This window comes from Halictus rubicundus, chromosome 11, assembly GCF_050948215.1.
Source record: "Halictus rubicundus isolate RS-2024b chromosome 11, iyHalRubi1_principal, whole genome shotgun sequence".
Taxonomy (NCBI): domain Eukaryota; kingdom Metazoa; phylum Arthropoda; class Insecta; order Hymenoptera; family Halictidae; genus Halictus; species Halictus rubicundus.
Window position 1 is genome coordinate 6,803,158 of NC_135159.1, and position 20,768 is coordinate 6,823,925.

The window sequence follows — 20,768 nt, forward strand, 5'->3', positions numbered from 1 at the left end:
TCGCGTTTGTTCAATTTGTCGGTGCTCGGTAACTTATCATCCCTGCAGAGCACAAAAAACTCCGAAATTTGTAAATTTCACTCTCGTTTTCGGACTTGAATTTTCCAAAAAGGATGTGAACATTTCAGAGAAAGACAACTTTCCTTCCTATGTTTATCTCGTCAAAGTCTATGAGTATCGCGGCCATTAATTATCAGAACGTTGAAGGGAACGGTAGAATTTTTTCGAACAGTGTAATTAAACAATATAATGTAAATTTGGAGGAGAAGAAATTCTCGAAAAAGAAAGCATGCTTCAGACATGCGGTGTACATCAGAACGCAATCATTACGATATCGATTATGAGTATTTACGCCATTGACCTTTGTAGTAGAACCCTATAATCAAACCTGATGTAGCACACAACACGGTGAGGATAGACCGTGTACATGTGAATACGCAGATGGCCGCCATAATTTATAGATGGCTTACCGATCTTTCCCTTATGATACGATTTCTTGTCCTTCTTCATCTCTTTCACGAAGGAAAAAGTAAATAGGTGCACGCCATTTATTTGCTGCAATAGTTGTGTAACTTAAAAATCATGACTGTGGAAAAAGAAAGCTTCGATATTCTGAATTGTTATCATTTTGCATCACATGAAAATGCAAGAATTTTTACGGTGAGATGTTCGATCTATAGAGATGTTCAATCGATCTTTTGGTATCCCAAAAATGTTTTTCCTTCAAAGTGGTGATTCCTGAGGTCGTTTGAAATGACTTTTTCCTTTGCGAAAATGTTCTCGGTGGCTTTTTTAACGAGTTATTAACGAAAAACGCGGACCAATCAGAGCGTGGCTACAGTAAACGGGCCCCGGCTCGACCAATGTCAACGCCACGCTCAGTGGGGCCTCTCGTCGGGCCGGAATCCGAACACGGTAGGGGCGCTCTCTGATTGGTCCGTGTTTTTTGTTAATAACTCCTTAACGAAGCTGCAGAGAACATTTTCGCAAAGGAAAAAATTACTTCAAATTCATTGTCCCTAACGCAACAGCTGTGTATTTAATTAATTCGCCAGAGAGTAGACAATTGAATAACGATTCTCTGGGTCGAAATAGACCCGGGCTCCGCCGTGAGAGGGTCAATAGTGAAAATTTCAAGTAACCTAACAGGAAGTCCAGCACAGAGGGTATACGACCCGCATGGCATGGGACGTGTTAAAACTTTGTTTACGCGTCGCGTATTAAAGTAATTCTGTGTTCTTGAGAAGAACTGAGATCGTTTTGGTCCACGTATAAGAAAGTTGCTCCGCTTTGAAGGGTGTACGGAGACTTTTTTCACCGACTGTATGCAACAGAAAATCTTTGCGAGCACGGTTTCGAGAAACGTGAAAAATCGAGGGACGTCTATCATTTTATCGTGAAAGCTTAACTGTCAACGGCGGGAACGTGGAAGCTGACGTCGCGGCGGCGGCGGCGTCGCGACGCCGACAAAATAGCACTCTCGCGGCTTGTCGCCGATACGGCTCGAAGGAAAGTGATTCATCCCAAGAAAGGGGCGCCGCTTGAGAATCGTTTTGTCGATTCGCGCCGACAAAGGGTCGATTACACAGCCCGGAACAGCGGCACAATGAATGCAGGATAAACACGCGACACATAAACGACACGGGACAAAAGGTTGCCCGGGAGAATCGAGGATTTCAACGTGTCCGTAGCAATGGTACAGTGAGGCATCTGTCTACCACGCGAATAGTTGCCCGTTGTTGCGTAAAATTGACTAGCTGTTTCGGGGTCGGTGGTCCCAAATTAGAACAATTGAATAGCCCGGAAGTCAAATAGCCGTAAACTATGAAAGTGGCTTTCCCGTTCAATATGCCGGCTGATGAGTTTTGCGGAAATAACCGCAGCCAAATGTTCTGCCGTGGATGTCGCTCGGAGCGTTTCGAATCCGCTCCGGTAAACACCGAGGAGAATGCTGCCTCGCTCGATAGGTAACAAAAAAATCGGAATCATGGTTCCGAAGGTCAATTCGACGCACGCTCTTGTCAATTTTTAACTAACCCCGACGACAGCCGCAGAGTTTGTGCAGGCGTTGGTACGTTCTGCGTAGGGGTTAAAGGGCGTGGACCGATCGCTGACACTTACAGTGAATTCTCGTTGTATGTCAGTCCCGCCGTTCTTTTTACTGACACGAATACGAAATCGGAGGTTCTCGCCGAGCGTCGCATTTGGAATACACAGGGCACGTTGGAAACCTAAGAGTCATATCTGTCTACAAGTCATAAGAAACGTATGACTATTAAGCGCTAGTGACAAGAAGACTGCGAAAATGTCCGATGACAATGTTGCACGGAGAAGCCGACGAAGCTCGTCGCCGAGGAGTGTGCCTCACATTGTCGGCTATATCGGTGTGAGACCAGAAGACCACTACTAATCCAATTACAAAACTATTTTATTTTTCGTTATTTTTTTATGAAACAGTTACCAACATATTCGTGGCATTGTTCTGATTAAAATGAAACCAAATATGATATAATTCCGATGATATTTACTTGTGTAACGAGCGATGAAAAATAAAAGTGAATGATAAAAGTTCTCCTACTATACAATCATTTCTTATAAAATAATTTTCATTATTTCAATAATTGTAAAATAAAAATATGACACCGGTCATTTTGACCGGTTTAGTGTTAAACGTAGGAGAGACGCCACACTTTTGCATCAGGAGCCAATAACAACTTTGTCTTCCTAGTAATTAAAACAAATTATTTTTCCTTACAATAGTATATCCATATACATTAAAATACAGTTTCAATATTCTTATGTACAATTAAATGAAAATACAGAAAAGAGGTAAAGTGGCGTTTATCTCATCACGTGGGAGAGATTTATTACTCGAATAATTTATTACTAAAAAAGATTAATAGGGTGTCCTGTCTTTTTCTCTCTTACTGTAGAAGGGTTATTTTTTACGTGATTTTAATGAATTATTTTAAATATATTCTGTATACTGCATATATCGTTAAATTGGATTGTTTTAAACAATTCAGTTCGCAAGTTGTGCATTTTCGTATAGTTACTCGTTTGAATATTCTCGTGAACGTCTGCACACTAGTGTATACCTGTGGGATTGGATTTTAAAATAGCCCTTGGCTGCACCTCGCACTTATGCAACATTATATAAACTGCGTTCTTATAATATTTCCGTCAAATTATTACGTAACATTTATGACATAATAGTATCAGTTATGAGATAAGGTGAAACGATCATCACATGGACACAAAAATATCACTAAAATCAAGCAAAAAGATGTGGGCGTAATACACAATATATTATAAGTTAGATCAGGATCAAAGAGTATCACGTTGGATTTGGGTTAGCAGATTACATTAGTTCTGTTAGATCAGCCTTTGGTCTGGATTAGACTTCACTTTTGTCAGGTGAAATTTAGATCAGGTACCCTAGGCTAGGTCTGGGTTAGTTAGGCTTGAACAGAGTACTTTACGTTAATTACGTTAGGTCTCGGTTCGTTACTTCACGTTAGTTATGGTAAACATGGATTGACTAGTTTAAAAAGTTTGCTCAGATATTTACCAATGCCGGATTCATCTCGAAGGCTCTGTAGGTATACTCACCCATACTACTCCTAAAACAAACGAGGGAGGCTGTAATTTACTTACTGACTGTCTCCCTCGTATTTCTGAAGCGCGTCATTCCTTCTGCCAACAATAGAATCTCTACATCCTTTGAAACTTGATCGTTTCATACATACCACGACGCGTTTAGCCACAGTTCACGGTACCGTTGATGGTGCAGTTTTATCTCGATACAAGACGACGATGTTCGTTTCGAAATAAGAAGATTACTACAACCCCCTCTTCTTCTTCTATGAAATTGTTCGCTCGACACCGCTCAGTGCCAGAACAGTTAGGGTAAGGGTCCCAATTACTGTGTCTACATTAATTATAGTTATTTTTAAAACATAAAGAATATTAAAAAAAAGATATTAAATATTTGTCATTAGAATCAGTTACTATATGTGCTATATAACTTTTCTTTAAATATTCATTACGCTTTAAAAGTAGGTATAATTAATGTAGGCACAGTAATTGGTACCCCCACAGTAATTGGGTCCCTATGTCATATTCTATCCTTTTCCGAGGAAGATTTGTGCACGCAATCGTGTATAGAATTATGTGTCCCCGGAGCATAGGTACCCTTTTTTTATTTTTTTTTTTTATCGTGAGGGAAATGCATTACGCATTCCCCTGTCCCCCTGGGAGGGGAACGAGGGGTATGTGGGACTCCCCGGCGACAAGCCCCTACCCACGGCAACTACGGCCCCATCCCGTGGGAAAGAAGCTCCTCTCATGTGATCCTACTATAGTAGGACTCTGCGCGGGCCCCCCACCAAATAGCCGCTCGGGTGGGCGGCCCCCGAAGAACTCCTCCCTCGCTCGGGGGGTAGAGAAACCCCTCGGGGTGTCTCCACCCGGCCGAGGGATGAGGTCTCCGCACGCGTCGAGCATAGGTACCTTGCTCCGAAATAGGACGAAGGCCGGTCCCGAGCCATCGTCTTATATCGAAATGAAGCTGTAGCGCTTCTAGCTTAGCAGTAGGCGGAAATCCCGAGAGACCCGAAAGCTGTGAAAAAGAGAAAACGGCCGAAAAAAGCAAATAGTACGCTCGAGGAAACGGCGGCGCGTGATCCGCTTCGTACACTCTCGGCAATATGGTGCGACGGTGTGTGCACGCAGGTGAGAACCGCGAGAGTCTTCCACGAAGCACGGACCAATGCTCTCGGCTGACGGAGAAGCGGCCTAGCGCCGCGGCCGCCTACGCTGCCCTACAGGGCAGCGAAGACGAGCTGGTGGCGGAGCATTGTCTCGAGTCGGAGGACGCGGCCTTGAAGACGCCGGGAAGCGAGACGGAGGACACCGAGGACAACGGCGGCCAGATGGAGGAGTCGGTGTCGCCCACCCACCGGTTCACTTTCCTGAGGAGGTTCCGGTCGCCGCGGTTCGGCGAGGGCCACCACAAGAGGGTGCCCACGCCGATGAAGCGGAAGTACCGCCGGAAAAAGAGCAAGGACGACATCATCGACAGCGAGATGAACGCCGCGGAGATCGAGCCGGCCAGCTTGAACCAAGCTGGGGTGCCCGATCCTTATTACCCCATCTACCTGCCCATCGACCAGGCCTTCAAGGCCAAGTACCTGTTCCATCACAAGAAGGGCAAGACATTCCAGGAGAGGCTCTACGTGTTCCTCGAGCATCCCGGCGGATGGATCTGCTTCGTCTATCATTTCACTGTGTGAGTATACATCGAGTATGCGCCTCCTCTTCCCACACGGGAGCTTTTTTCTAGATCCTCGTCTCGCCTCCTCCGTCAGGATGAAATATTGTCCCGAGGCGTGGCCAGCTTTTTGCAGTCCGTAGATCATTAGGAGTTTTGCTGCGTTCCGTTGTTGATGCGGTTCGGGATGGTTTCTTGGTGCTTGCCGCGAAATTGTTCTAGGAAATACTGTTTCGAACGAGAATGAAATTCCTGAAACACGTTCCGCACAATTTAGTACCATTGTGTACAGTGGTTGCATGGATATTCGCACGCTCTTTGAAACGGAATACCTTGTTTAAAATTGAACCGAACCACTTGGTACTTTTTTTAGAAGGTACGACAATTAGGTCACTGCATCGCGTGAGAAAGAAATTTTGAGAAAAGTGTTGCAATTGAAGTTTTTACTAAAATTCCTTTTTCACATTATCTAGTGAATTAACTCTTGTAGTTTCTCGAAAGTGTGCAAGACGTTTGACCCACTTTTGAAAAAAAAAATTCTCTTTTAAAGGGGGGACAAGTACTTTATGAGTCACTATGGTATGAGCCGTTTACTGCAAAAGTAGTTCAAGTCAATATTTTCCTGCTTGGTCTAACATCTCAAAGGATCAATCGTTATTAAATAAAATAATTGTAGGGTTGCTTGCATACGACAATTTTTACTTAATCTCTGATTATCCAATGTTTAACGTTTTTGCAATGGTTTATGCATTTCGTAGGAATACTATTCCATTAAATTGAATTTTTGCTCAAATGTTTCAAACTGTTATATAGGGTGCATGTGCGAATTATATGCAAAAATAATTTTAAAAAAGCGAATAACATTTTTCCGGTTGACCGTTCGTTTTTTATTAGCGTTTAATAGCATGTTATTTTCGTACCGCTAACTTGTTCCAGTAATGATTTAATTCGTTGATTACAATTTGATTCGTTGTCGCAACAAATGAGCGTTACGAAAATAAAATACTTTCAAATTAAAAGATCAGCTGGAGAAATTATGTTTCGAATCGAATATCGAGTCCCGAGCGGGTATCAGGTGCCGATTGAGTCCCAAATGAGTTTCGGGTCCCAAAATCCTCGAGCTCCCGAAGATATTTATGGGTCGGACAAACTTTCGGGGTCTGGCCTGACCCGACCCGAAATTTAGAAAACCCTCGCACTCCTATTACTAATCTAAGGCGTTGCTTTTTGCTCAATAATATTTGACATTTCCAAAATTACTAAAACATACAAATTAAAGTGGTTGAAAATGACATGAAATCGTAAAAATTTTAAAACATTTAACGCAAATACGGTTCCCGTTGTCCGATTGCCCTCAAATTTTGCACACATGGTTTTCTCGCCAAGTCTTACAATTTAGGCAAAAAAGAAATCTCAAAAATGAATTTTCACCCGAGCAGTGTCGTCGGGTTTCGAAACATCGACGAGCCTATTCGACGGTTCGCATAATAGCGTCGGGGGGACATTAGCATGCCGGCGTGACGGCTTTCAACTGGAATGCAGGAAGCATTGAACGGTGAGCGACGCACTCGCGGCGCGGTGCACAAAAGCTCGAAAGCTCGAAAGCTCGCGCCGCTAAACGCGATAGGGTGCGAAATCCAGCGTGGGCTCGCCGGAAAAATGGAGGCAAACGGCGGGCTGCTTGTCGCGAGCCGGCAGCAGACAGCTGAGGCTTTTATATCGAAATTCCCATAGGTATCCGGGTATGTAACACCTCTGCCGCGTTTTACCGGCTGAATCGACGGACAATAAGACACGCGAGATGTTTGCTAGCCGGTCGAAAGATTGTTGGCAGAAAGACCTCCATTCAGACAGCACCGAAAATCTTCGATTCGCTTGTTATCGACCCTCGTGCCAGTCGGCTGTCGTTTCTGATCTGACATTCTAAACTTGTGAACGCGCTCCCACTCGAAAATCGATAATCGCACTCAGCACTTATTTCTTTTCTTAATAATTTTATCAATAAAGCAGTATATTTAATTTTTTGAACGTGTTTACTGGTTTGCGTTTGATCAATTCATTTTTGTTATACACGTATAAAATCGAAACGTAAACAAATGTTAGAGTTTGTTAGATAATGTAATGTACTTGCTCGATATTTAATCTGTATTTTTAGGCGTATGACAACGTGCTATCTCACATTTGAAGTGATTTCCTTGTCAGAATTATTTATTGAGCCGGCGGAACAGAATCGATCGAGAATAGAAGAAACACGGTAATAACGAGCTTTCAATTTGCGTCCAATAAGTAGGGTGTCCATATAATGTAATCATTCATGAATGCAAATTATTATCGTCTCGTCAAAGATCCTCGAGTCGTATCGTTATATTCTCTCCACGGAAATGAGTGCAATGCACACATAATTTTTTAAATCTGATTCTTATTGAAGAATTAAAGCATCGTTACTGCAAAGATCGAGGAGTAAATTAATAATTCAACGTTTCACGATTGATAATCTCAAAAGAAGTTATTAGAAGTGCTAAGTAGTATATTGTTTCATTTCCATTGGTGACTGTACATTTTAATTATAAGAGTACAGCATTTACTCTATATATGTCCCAAATACCTAGCCGATAAAAGTCACACAACTATCCCTAGAAAGGAATATTCAAAGAATCAAAGAATAGTATCTCCTGCTCCATATATGTCCGTGCCTAGACCCGTGTTTTGGACATATATCGAGTAAACACTTTAATTACAATTTCATAGAGTAACGATAAAATGCTTTCACAAAAGTAGAATTTGAATGAAAAGGAAAAACAAAATATACTTTTGGAATAAATAAAACAATCGTGTTACGATTACTAATGTGGCTGATATTAATTTTGGCAGATGACAAGTTTGCACCGCATTTGATTTTTAATAAATATTTCTATTTTCGCAAACTTAATATTTAGTCTGAAAGCCTTTATTGTCTGTACTTCTTTATTTTTCAACCGGTATTAAATCATTTTTTCCCAACATCCGTTCTTTAATTGTTTCACAGTCATAGGTATCGTTGTTGAAGCTTACGAAGCGGTGTACTTTGTTAATTTTCTTTTTGTCCTGACGAGATAATAGTTTCAAACGACCTCCTGCGGATCCAGGAATCTTATTATAATATCCTCTCTGTATTCTCGGTGCCGCCGCTTGGCTAACCGCAAATATTCGTGAAACTTTCCACAAACTTCGCGCTAATCGACCAGTTTATAATTGCATAACCGTATTTTTCCTCACGCTTTGTGATAATAGTTTTATAGTGGAATGCTGAAAGTAATTCATGTTTTACGTCCCTTAAGAGCCGTCGAGATAAATCTAGAATCTTTTTCGTGCTGTCACGCGAATAAGATGTAGAAAAATCAAGTATAACATATTTCATTTTTTTTTAACTATAACGCACCCTAGCAAAAAATATAAAAAAAAATTAGAGATAGTAATTGATGACAAAACATTATTAAATTAATTCCCAGGGTGGTCGCTCTTAAGCTTCAATATGAAATCTGTATTTTCTCGAAATTTGTCTAGTTCTTCATTTTTTACAAACAGAGTTTGCAACTAAAAAATCTGAAAAAATTTACGAATATGTGATTCGATATGGAAAAAGTGTCAGATTTTTTTTTTAATTTTTAGATGCAATTAAATGGGATAAAAACTGGGTTTTCCTTTGTTCCCCATATCTACCCTTACAGACGTGGTGTAGGGCTGAAACTTGGTAGAAAGGGTTCTTTCTTGGTAAGTTATCGAACGAGCCACTTCCGGTCAAAATCGGCTGAAGGGCATTTATGACATGTCACTCCATTTTGCATTTCCTTATTCTATAAATAACATTGAACAAAACATATTTTAAGTTATTATTTTTTACGTGTATGTAATTAGACTCCTTACTGTAAGTTCCAATATGGAAACTGAAATGAAGCGGGGCCCGTAAACTCGTAACTGTCTAGAAAGCTCGAACTTGCCCGCCGATAGCACTGTCGATTCGGAAAACTCTTTAAAGTGTGTGACACTTCAGCTATGTGTGTGCAGCTGGTGTGCCGCAACCGATAGTTGCACAGTTGACCTTTAGTTCTCGAGAGTTTCATCCATATTCGAAGCGTGTCTAACGTGCAGATAAGATTTTTCGGTGGAAAGGCGACCAAACTTGCGGTGATTTCGTCGATTTCGTGTCAAGGATGAAGTAACACGTGCGTCATCAATTTAATAAATTCGAGAACACGTCTTCAAACACAAATCAGAATGCACACCTCGACATTATATTTAAAATCTTCGCGTCAAATCAACATTTTCTGAGGCGAGTGCGAACAACAGGAATAAAATAGAAATTTTCTTGTCGTTTTAACATCTTTAATTAGATACGAATCAAATAATAATGTTCTTCAATGTTCAGATATAATCCACCCTATTTTGGAAACCCCTTGGGGTGATCTTTCCTTTTTTTTTGTAGAACTGTACGTTCTTATTCAGGTACATATGTGTGTAGTCTGCTTCATGACGACTTCAGGTACCTCTAATTGTGTTGATCTTCGAAACTCACTCGAGATTATTCACTGCCGTTTGAAACTTATCTTCGTTAAACGTTCTTGGAGTTGTTCGTTATCTGTTGCATTCAAAAGATCGATCCTGGACACCAACACAATGCTTCAATCTATCCCTCGATGGTAATTCAAACCTGTTAAAAGTTCAACATCCAATTTGCTGGCTGGCATCTTTAATTTAATCTTCATGCTATCAGGAGTGGTAGATTTGTCGTGCCGAACTCCTTTCATAAGATTCTACTGGAAAAGTGGGTGGAATTATTACTTAGGGGTGGAATTATTATTTAGGGGTGGAATAAATGATTCTACCGATCCTCAAGGTTGTTCCTTCGAATACAAAATGCACTGAATAACTTCAAGGACGTAGGTAAGTCTTAAAAGGCACTGAATGATCTTAAATGACCTTCAAAGATAGGTATAGATTAATGAATTCGTCATGGCATAAGCTGCAAACCTATTTAAATAAAAATATACAGTTCCATATGAAAACTCAAGGGTCACCTTGAATTCATTGAAACTCATCCACCTGGAAGACATCTGGAATTGCCATAAAATGTCTCTCCTAAATCAGGATAAGTTTTATTCGAAACCTTTTTCGAAACGATCTACGTTTGTGAAATAATTGCATGGAAAACTACCAATGGGACACGCTGTATAGTGTCCAATATATTTTTTCAAATTGGACTTCAGAAATCAAAGTAGAGTGATGGTAACATGTATAGGCAAAATTTGTTTCGAATTTTGACCTTGATAATATATTTTAATCCTCTCTGTTGGCTACACTCGTTCATCACTTTACTGACTTCATCTTTCAATGCATCGAAAGAAGTCGGTGATCACATTGTGTGTCCAAAAAAACAAAGAAAATAATTTTACAAAACGCGTCACGTCGGTAGTGGAACTCTACAGTTTATCACCGCTTCATTTATCCTACTTTCTACTACTTTCCCTCCTCATTACTATTCTTTTTAATTCTACTAAGGGAACGAACTAAACTCAGACACGCGACATACAGGGTGATTTACATAACTTGCATACCTCAAATAACTTTCAAATTATGCATCTAATAAAAAATTGTTTAATTCAAAAGTGGCATGATTTTAAGCTGGACATATGACGGCTTATCGGTTCTCATATGTGCTGTGGTTTCATGATTTTCAAGGTCTTTAATTTAACGTACTTAAACGTCTTAAATTATGAAATGTACATGTTTTTGAATACTTTGGAGACAGGAGAGCATAAAACAGAAATTGTCTAAATTATTTCGCCTTTGATCGTCAATCGCATCGTACGCAAAATACATTTTAAAAGCACGTTAAAAATTCAATGTTCCCTTACCGATACTCGTCCCCCTAGACTGTTTTTTCTTCTCCTTTTTCTCGGCAGGAACAGTGTCTTATTTCCGTTCATTTTCATATCGTAATATCCTGTCTTTAAACCGCCTACATTTATCACTCGCATAAATATCAAAATAGTCTCGCGCCTGATGCATTATTCAGCGTCGATATTTTTCATTTCTTCGGAGCCGGCGTCACGTGCCGCAACCCTTTAAATAATTCATTACGAAAACAAAGTGCCGGTCAAGCGACTTCGAAGTCGATCGATCCTGCTGACGAAATCATACTTCTTTTTCTCTGCGGTTTCCCAATAGATCGGCAGGTTGAGCACCGCTGTTGACTGCTGCGAACAACGTACAAAACATTCCTCGCTATATCACTATAACATTTTGTTCAGGAGAATGTACACGATACTATTATGTAAATTAGAAGTGTGTAACAATAAGTACCGTGAAAATGACAAACTTTTCACAAAATCCAAAATATACACAAAAAATTGACATACTTTAGATACTTTTTACTTTTTACTTTAATAATAAAACATAGTAATATACACAGAGATTTCTCCGTATATGTCGCCAAGGCCTGGATGATAAACGTCGCGGAATTATCCCCACTACCGCGGACTATGCCCCGTGAGGGGCTACGAAGCTCGAGAGACCGATGAGTGTAACATAATTCCGGTCCGGTATATGGGTGTGAGACCACTACTAATCCAATAACAAAATTTCCTTATTTTTCAATATTTCCTATTTTCACCATTGTCCTTTTCTACGTTAGCACCTCCTGTCCCATATATGTCCCTGGCTAGAGCCGTGTTTTGGACATATATCGAGTAAGCCGCACGGAGCTACACGATCTTGGTCAGTTCGTCCACCCCCTCCACTGAGGGGTATATCCCGCGAGGGACCGAGAAGCTCGAGCTCCAGTAATTTGAAACCGGTTTAAAATAATGTTTTATGTGAAGATCGTTTTATTTCATTGCTTGGGGCTTAACCGGTTATTAAGCGTCCCGACTTTTCTCCACGTCCCACGCGTTACTTTTCGAGGAGTCAACATCGAACGGCCTTTCTGATAATAAACTCCGCTATCGAAGTTTTGACGATGCGGAACGCCATGGTCGGAAATTACCACGGAAATGTCTTTCAGCTTGCGCTCGATGCTACTGTTGCCATGACGAACGCGCCATTCATTTCCGGAAGCGTGTGCCCATTTTTTATTCCTGGCAAAAATAAAGCGGATCGCATGTTGCAGATATTACACGTTCATCTTGTTCTCGGAATCTGTTCTAAATCCTGAATCTTTTACACGCCGAATGCATATCCGATAAAATTATACTCGTTCGCCAATCGAACCTTTTCAGGATGTCAACATGGACGAATGTGTTATTCACAATAACATAAAGATGTCATTTTATGTAATATAACTGTTGTTACAAATTCTCATGAAATGTAGGAAATCAACATCGTTTTACCGCAAAAATTACAAAATTATCGTACATCTAACATCTTAGAGATGTTAATGTGATTGGAATAATTATGGGTAAAATTATTTCACGAGAAAATTAAGAAATTAAGTTTGTGCAAGGTAAACTTTAAAAATTTCCTTCTTTAATTCTTGGGTACAATATTTTGTAACTATATTCATTTGTCTTCTTTTTTCTGTTATTAACTTATTCAGATAGTTTGCAGTAGTTAATAAAAATATATCTCATTAAGGATTAAATCCAGCCTATAAACAAATTGGAACCAGAAACAACGAACATAAGGTTGTGAATAGACTGATTGAAATATTATTGTCACTGGGATGCATCGATACGTAGAACGTTATAATATTGTTTGTCATTTATTCGATTGTAGAAAGTCGACGCGAAAATCCGGCCGAATTGGACGAATTAACTGGCCGTGTAACCACGTGGTACGTGGCAGGAACACGATAAATACTCGCGATTCATGAATAGCGACGAGCATTTAATGAATCCCTGACGTGATTCTCGTTTAGATAAAGCCCAAGGTAAGCCGCCGTCGGAGAGAGAGACGATTGGTTAAACCTGCTGGCTTAGGAACGAAAGGGAACTTTCATTATTATCGTTTAACGATTTATTGCCATATTCCGCGACAAAAATATCAAACGTTTTAAACACTCTCGAAAGCATAATTAAAAGAGGTCAGATCCGCATACTTAATAATAACGGCCATTTTGAACATATGATTAATATGTGTAGAACAAATATGTGTAGTATTATCGTATTCAAACTATTTCACGTATTCCTTATCTTCCATAACTTTAGAAGTCATTGTGTACTGTATAATTTCGTCTTGGCTGTCGGTTTGATATAGTAAAAAAAGAAATATATATAGTACTCTATTTAAAAAATTGAAAGTGACCTTACTTTGGTCGAAGAATATCTTAGAGTTTAAAAAATTATGTACCATAGTGTTGGCATTTTATGAATGTAAGGAAATTAGAATTTTTATATTATCATTTATTATATTTACCATTTTCGAAAAAAAAACGCTGGACAGACATTCGCTGTACGCTATACGATATCATAGTAAATCTAACAGAGATCTAACCTAGATTTCACCTAAATCTAACCCAGATTAGCCCAGGGTTAGTAATTCATGATAACATAAAGGTCCGAGTTAGGCCTGGGTTAGATTTAGGTGAGGTCAGCTTTTAAATCTCATTCAATTTCGTAACTAAAATACGTAATAATAACTTTTATATAGTGGAAAACGTTTGAACTAAGTAAAATAAAATATTAAATGGACTCGAAGTGGACGTAATATCAAGGTGACCTCGAGTTTTTCAAACATTTTTCTAATGTCAACTCTAGGTCATCATATTATAGGTCGCTGAATTTGAAAGAAAAGGTGCATTGACTTTGAAAAAACTTATGGTCACCTTAATATTTAAAAAAAAATCAAATTGTACTCATCCGGTGTCCCTCAATATATTACATAATTCATTAAAAAGTTTTTCGACATAACCAATAGACACCGAGTAATTTTAGATAATAGTTTTTATTGACTCACCCTGTGAAGAAAAGTACGATTAGGGCAATAACAAACACTGTTATTTGAAAAATTATAGTGTGTTCGAGCAATCTTGTTATTAAATTCAAAGTATGTTGCTAATTCAAAAATATTGAAGAACACAGACACAAAGAATCACAAAGTGCATGAACTGATTAATTATATCGTTTCATTTAAATAAACAAATTGGGCCATTAAATATCCTCATCGCAGTCACTTACGGAAGAACAATAAAATACGTCAAATTACGACCTCTTCGTAACCATTAAAAACTTGTTTGAAATATTTTCTATTGAAATCATTACTTACGCAGCAACTGAAGTGGTTGCAGTTGCACGTTGCACCGAGCATAGTTAGAGAAATCTTGAATAAGTGCAACGTATCCACGGTATTACGTGATTAGATTCCATTACGGTTCTTCGAGAGTCGCACCACTTGCACACACACGTACACATATACACACACACACGTACAGGCAGGTAGTCGTAAATGAGAAAATTAGAGTTATCAGATTGTACTTCTAATTAAGATAACATAGTATCGAGTGAACGAAGATTTTCCACGGTTTAATGGAAACGATGCGCAGTGGTGCGCAAGTGCCGCGTTCAATTGGACGTTTTCTCGCGTAATTTGCTGCGAAGGAGGCAGAGCGGTTTTATTAGCTGCAAATTTCAAACTTGAACGACTCCACGCTGAAAGAAGGCCATTCTAAATTTTTATTGTTAGACTTTCTGTATTTATGTTCTGGGATCTAGAATCACAGGAATACTTGTTTCAGTTTTACGAGCACAAGACTCGTTAAATAAAGGTGAACCGAGAAAGGTTACTGCATTCTGTGTTGGAAATAGTACCTACTAATAGTCTGCATTTTTTTACAATCTTTACGAATAATATTTCAATCTACAGGGAAACGTGTACATTAACAAAAATTGATAGTATTTTTATTTTATCTTTACCTCAAGAAATACTCAATTTGGAAAAAGAAAAGTTTCCTTTGTTCTAATTTTTTAAAAATGATTTATAAAAATAGAATTTAAAAAATTGCTGTCCAATAAAAGGTAAAGTAATAGTGATAATAAAAATATGAAGAATGATAATATCGATAAATAGACGTAGAAAAAGTTTGTGATTTTATCTTTTTATGTGCGATAAATAATTAAACGTTTATCAACCAATAACAAAATTAAAGAAATAATAAGTCTGTTTATTACAAAATTTATTCATCACTTCACTTTAGAAAAATGTTATTGTAACGAGTAAAATCTTCAAGAATTCAAATAATAAAACATGCATTCAATTCGACAAATAATTTTTGAAATAAAAATTCATATGTGTGTCTAATATTAAAATTAACTAGTAAATACAAATTCGATCTTTAACAAACTAAGTACTCCTAGTTTTATTATAATTTTACTAACTGTTTACTTTAGAATCGGAAACGTTAATTTTGATCAGGATTTAGGCGATTTTCGTCACAGTGCGGCACGGAGTGGTCAATTTTTTCGAATCGCTAGTCTAATTGGGTCAGATCGTCCCGCGTTCGATTTGTTGTAGAGAGACCGTCCATTGTTTTCCATCTGCGGGAGCTAATCGACCAATCGAAATCCCTAAATTTCTCGTTTCAATTTCCGATTAGATTTCAGAGTAATCAAACATTTTTGTTAAATTTAGCTTGAACTTTTAAAAAACACCCATCAGAAAAAACAGATTAAATCTGTATAATTAAACAATAATCTGAGAGTTTTGTAAGTTTGAAAAATTTTTGAAAGTTTTTGGAGACGGTTGGATTTGCAGCATTTTTTAGGGAAAATTAGGTATTCCGTTTTCCACCAGCTACATTATGTAAAAATGTCCTGCAATCCTAGAGGGAAATGAGCACTACTTTCTGAAAGTGGAGGCTTCAAACTTTAAAATGAGTGCAGGCTTATGGTTGTATGATTCGTTTTCACGAAATTATTACAATTTAAATATCGACAATTTTTTGAGAATCTGATAGTGTTTTAAATACTTTATGGATCCACAGTAAGCAATGGTGACACTTATTATTATTACAATTTTTAGATGTTTAAAATTAAAGGTTAAAAATTAATGTAAAAATAAACGCTTATAAAGTTAGCTATTATTAGAAGTTAATTTTAATTTTACGAATACTACTTAGAACAACGATTAAATCATACAATTCATGAGAATAAAATATTGAAAATTCTAATTCCATTAAAAATTGAATTTATAATGATGGTTTACGGTTTTCTTTGGAAAAAAAATCATGCGAATTCTCCAGGTTTGAGTTATTCGAGTTAAACGAGAAACACCTCTAAGAGAATCAGAGGAATGCGGTATTCATCATTCTGCCACTATCGTCGCAGATATGTTTGCCTTATCACGGCCGGAATTGTTTGACGACCGTTTGTACGCGATTCCTAAACCGCTTCACACTTTACAACGATTGGCAATCAAGCTCGAGTGCTTTCTCCTTCTGTTGCAACACTGAATTAATCAACCTAATGGCTGTCATGAGCAGGAGCTGTTCCTTTGATGTCTTCCGGATTTCCGTTGAAGAAATCGTAAGGAATCCGTGAAAAAGGTTAACGCATTTGCACAATTGACATCTTCAGCTGGATACTCGCTCGAAAGTGTTCCGAAAATGGCCAGAAAAAGTGACGAATTTCATTAATCTTACATTTCATTAATACTACATAATTCCTATTCTGTACATTGATCTGTTAACTGTTTATTAACTAACTATCTGTTTATTAGTGTTATCTTTTCTTCTGGTGTTATGTTTATTAACGCTACCAGTGGGCAATTAACATTAATAATTAATTAACACTAGGTTTACGGTGCACTGAAAGTGACTATTTTACATTACTTTATAAAAATAACAAAATTGTGCTGCCCAAATTTTTAACCATTTCTTTTTCTTTAGTAACATATACCCAGAGATACAAATTTGTTGAATAATTTCTCATGGGTGCATGTTTAGAATAATTGTAAATTAAAAATATTAGAACCCGTCATTTTGAAGGGTCCCGTAAACCTAGTGTTAACTAAGTTAGATTAAATTTTTATATAACCTCTGCTTTCTGCAATTGATGCAGAACATTTTCATTTCGCATAAAAATCCGCCGTTTAGTAATTGTAATTATGACGTGGAATCTAATTACACGTCATGTTTACACTTCCCAAATATGGTGCGCAACTATCTCACATATATCGAGACGTTACTGTGCTTTTTGGATATCTGACACGATTTGTATCCTTGTGTGCATCACAAAAGGAGGTAATAAAAAGCGATATTAAATTCCGTGACAATTTAACCCATTTGCATCATTAGCGTTTATACGCGCTCTACTTTCTTTGTTACTATCACCCGAGCGTAGGCACGTGCACTTTTGTATGCGACAATATGTATAACAAATATGTACGAATTACTGAAATAGGTAGTTTTCTTTTATTTTTGAAATTTTTCTACTTCAATTTAACAAAAAAAAAAAAAAAAATTGGCAATCAGGGCATTATTTTTTATTCTTCCTTATGTTGCAACTGATTTAATTTTACTTATTCCAATTATTTCAAAACTAAAGAACAGTCCAATTATTTCAATAGTAATAAATAGGGTACTTAGGGTATTAGTGAATCGTCCCTATTAATTAGCTTGAGTATTTAAATATGCAGTAAAAAATAACTTGAAAGAACAAAGAGCGAAGCCATTTTTTTAAATTTAATGAAACTATTAATGTATATATTACCAAGGAAAATATTGAATTTTTTAGCACTGGAAGCGTACTAAAAATTTTTCCAAATTGCACGTTACACTTCCGACAGTTTTACCTGAGCAGATATTTCAAAAGTAATAAAGTCAGTCAGGAGTGCTTCGTTCCAGAATCTATTAGAATACACTAGGATTCATTTCAGTCTGACTAAATTCTTCTTCAGGAATAACTTTTCGATCTAAGAAATCGTAAACTTCGGAAATCGTATTCGACTGAAACTCTCAGCTATTACGTCTGGACAACTTTGGCGCAGAATATTAATTTTTAATTTCACGTAACGCAAACTCCTACATCTTTCTAAATCTTGCATAGTGTGTCAGTAATTGCAGTGCGCATCGGCCTCGCGGAGTCGCGACATCAAAATTTCGATTTGTCTGTCTTATACCGCGTCTGGTGCGTTACAAGCCCCTTTCACGGGTTGCTCCATACATTTTGTTACAATTGACACGGAATTGGCTGGGAATATGTATTGTTTGTCGGCCGAACAAAGGGAATTGATTTTGCATTGTTCTCCGGCTATAATCGACTGTCTTTCGCGCGGCGACAACGCAGAGAAGTTACGGTGTCGTTCGCGCGAATTTTTAAAGCGTATTCCGCGCCGCACAATGAGCAGTCCCCGTTTCCCCGCCAGGTGAAAGAGTCCATTTAATAGAAATGACTCGAACGAACGGTTCGGCCTAGTTCGCCGGCGCATAAATAGCAAAGCGTTATTAGCTGCAATTCATGCGCAAGCTATTTGCGTGCGACGCTCGTTATTTTTAGATCGGGGGGAATCATGCTCGCTGATAACCGTCCAATTTGACGAAACAATGGAAACACTGCTTATAACTTATGCGCTGCGTTGATAAGATTAGCAGCCATGAAATTGTGCACTAATACTTGTAGCAAAAATATGAACTTGCTCAAATTCGATATAGGTATGTCAAAGCAAGTCTGTCACATTTGCACAGTGTCGCCAGGTGAGGGGAGGGAGCACGAATTGAGGGGAAAAAGTTACCCTCTCCCTGCCGGCGGGGAATAGCGCGGTAGAAGGGGAAGTTAGAGTGGGGGAACAAGTCTTGATCTGACGACTATGCATATACAGTATCTCGAAAAACATCTGCACTCGTTTGCAATGCTTTGCACTCGAATTGCGACTCTAAGGAGCCGCTACAAATGCAATACTATAATTTACACCAATTTTTATATTTTATGTTTGTATCTAAAAATTTGCTAAACTGTTAGTATGAATAATAAATAATGAGTAATAAACTAGAAATATTCTAGAAATGTCTTGGTTTGGGGGTTGAAACAATTTCTACTGCAAGGGATTAAATTTCATTTTAAAATTTGAAGTTCATTTTTTTCTAAGATATTTTTGTATGACATAACGAATGGGAAACTGTATTCGTCGTACGTGTAAGCTTCGTTTGCGTTGCATATTAATTAAAATCTGACAAATTAATAGTGACCTGTCTGTTTGATTTGTCGTCGCTCATGGAGCAATAATTGAAAAGTATACGTTGGATGGAGCGCAGGTTTCAACTGTGACGTAAATGAAAAAATCGTCTACGTGAAACGGGACCGATGCAACAGTTTGAGAGTTCTATAGTCTGTGCTAGCGCATATAGGTTGCAGTATTCTTGACATCGAGCGTTCATAGGCTCTTCATCGCGCGGGACGGTTGAAGGGCCCTCGAGGGTTTATCTCTTGTTGGTTGAGCACTCCATTGAGTATCGTGCGACCAATGTATCACGAATAGCACTTCCCGCGATTATGATTCCTCCGAAAGGATTTTTCGTACCGTGGTCGATATTTTCGTCGGGAAAAATTCCTGCGAACTGCTTTTCCTGTTTCAACTAATCTCATTTATGGTCCCATCGACTACGGTTCATCATTAGCGACCACTTCAACGTCTCTTTGTTCAATGCATGAATTTATATAATGCTTGATTTTTTTTTTATTAGCAAGATGGTATTGATATTTATGGAAAATTAAATTTTTGTTGTAAAAATGTAAACAGAATACACGGCACACCAACGAAACGATCAAACGGCCTGCTAACGACATTGCTATTGTTATTAATTTTTGCGAAATACCACGAGAAATTCGTTATAAAGCTTTGATGGGTGAGCAGCCCGAGCTTTTTCCGATATTTAATAATTAATATTGTGTCTTGTGTTTCGAAACTGCTAAGCACGGGTTACAAGAATGTCCACAGTATGCTGTCCATTCAATTGGCTATTATTAAATTTTTTAGCTCATTTACTTCAATTAGTCTATTATATCGTTTACAAAGAAACCTGAAATATGAGAACGTAAGTGAAAACTGTTTTATTGAAAATGTTCGAAGCATGACAAAAGATCGTGTATGTTGCGAAATATAACTTTCGTGAAACAATGAAAAAACATCAACAATCATCGGAGTAAAATTAAACAAAATAGTCAACAAGTGAAAAATTAGTAAGAGTATATTGATATTATTGTTGGGTCTTTAGAGCGAAGGACTGGCAGCAATGAAGTAATACTTGCTACCGATATGCAGTATTAATTATAATGATCACATAAAGCGTTGATCAATGTAACACAATTTAGAAAATAATCTGTGAAAATATTTCTAACCTAACATTATTTTACCCTATTTACAGCAAAGCAAACTCGATTTTTCAAAGTTGGTGAACAGGGCTCCTTTGCTAAAACGTTTGTTGTAAATTGTCGCCGAAAGTGCCGGACGAGGAAAGGACCGGTAATTAAAATGCGGCAGAGATTTCCATATCATTTGGATAAGGCTGACGCGGTGTTAACATTGAAACAAG

The 20,768-nt window shown here is 38.1% G+C and overlaps 1 protein-coding gene across 8 annotated transcripts in view; it reads left to right on the plus strand.

Moving 5' to 3' along the window:
• LOC143359185 (potassium voltage-gated channel subfamily KQT member 1-like) overlaps positions 1–20,768 on the plus strand; it is a 94,143-nt gene that overhangs the window by 13,395 nt on the left and 59,980 nt on the right. For all 8 annotated transcript variants that reach the window (XM_076796933.1, XM_076796936.1, XM_076796941.1 and 5 more), the window contains exon 2: positions 4,735–5,290. In XM_076796933.1, coding sequence (XP_076653048.1) covers positions 4,735–5,290 — 556 coding nt within the window. The remainder of the gene's footprint in view (positions 1–4,734; positions 5,291–20,768) is intronic.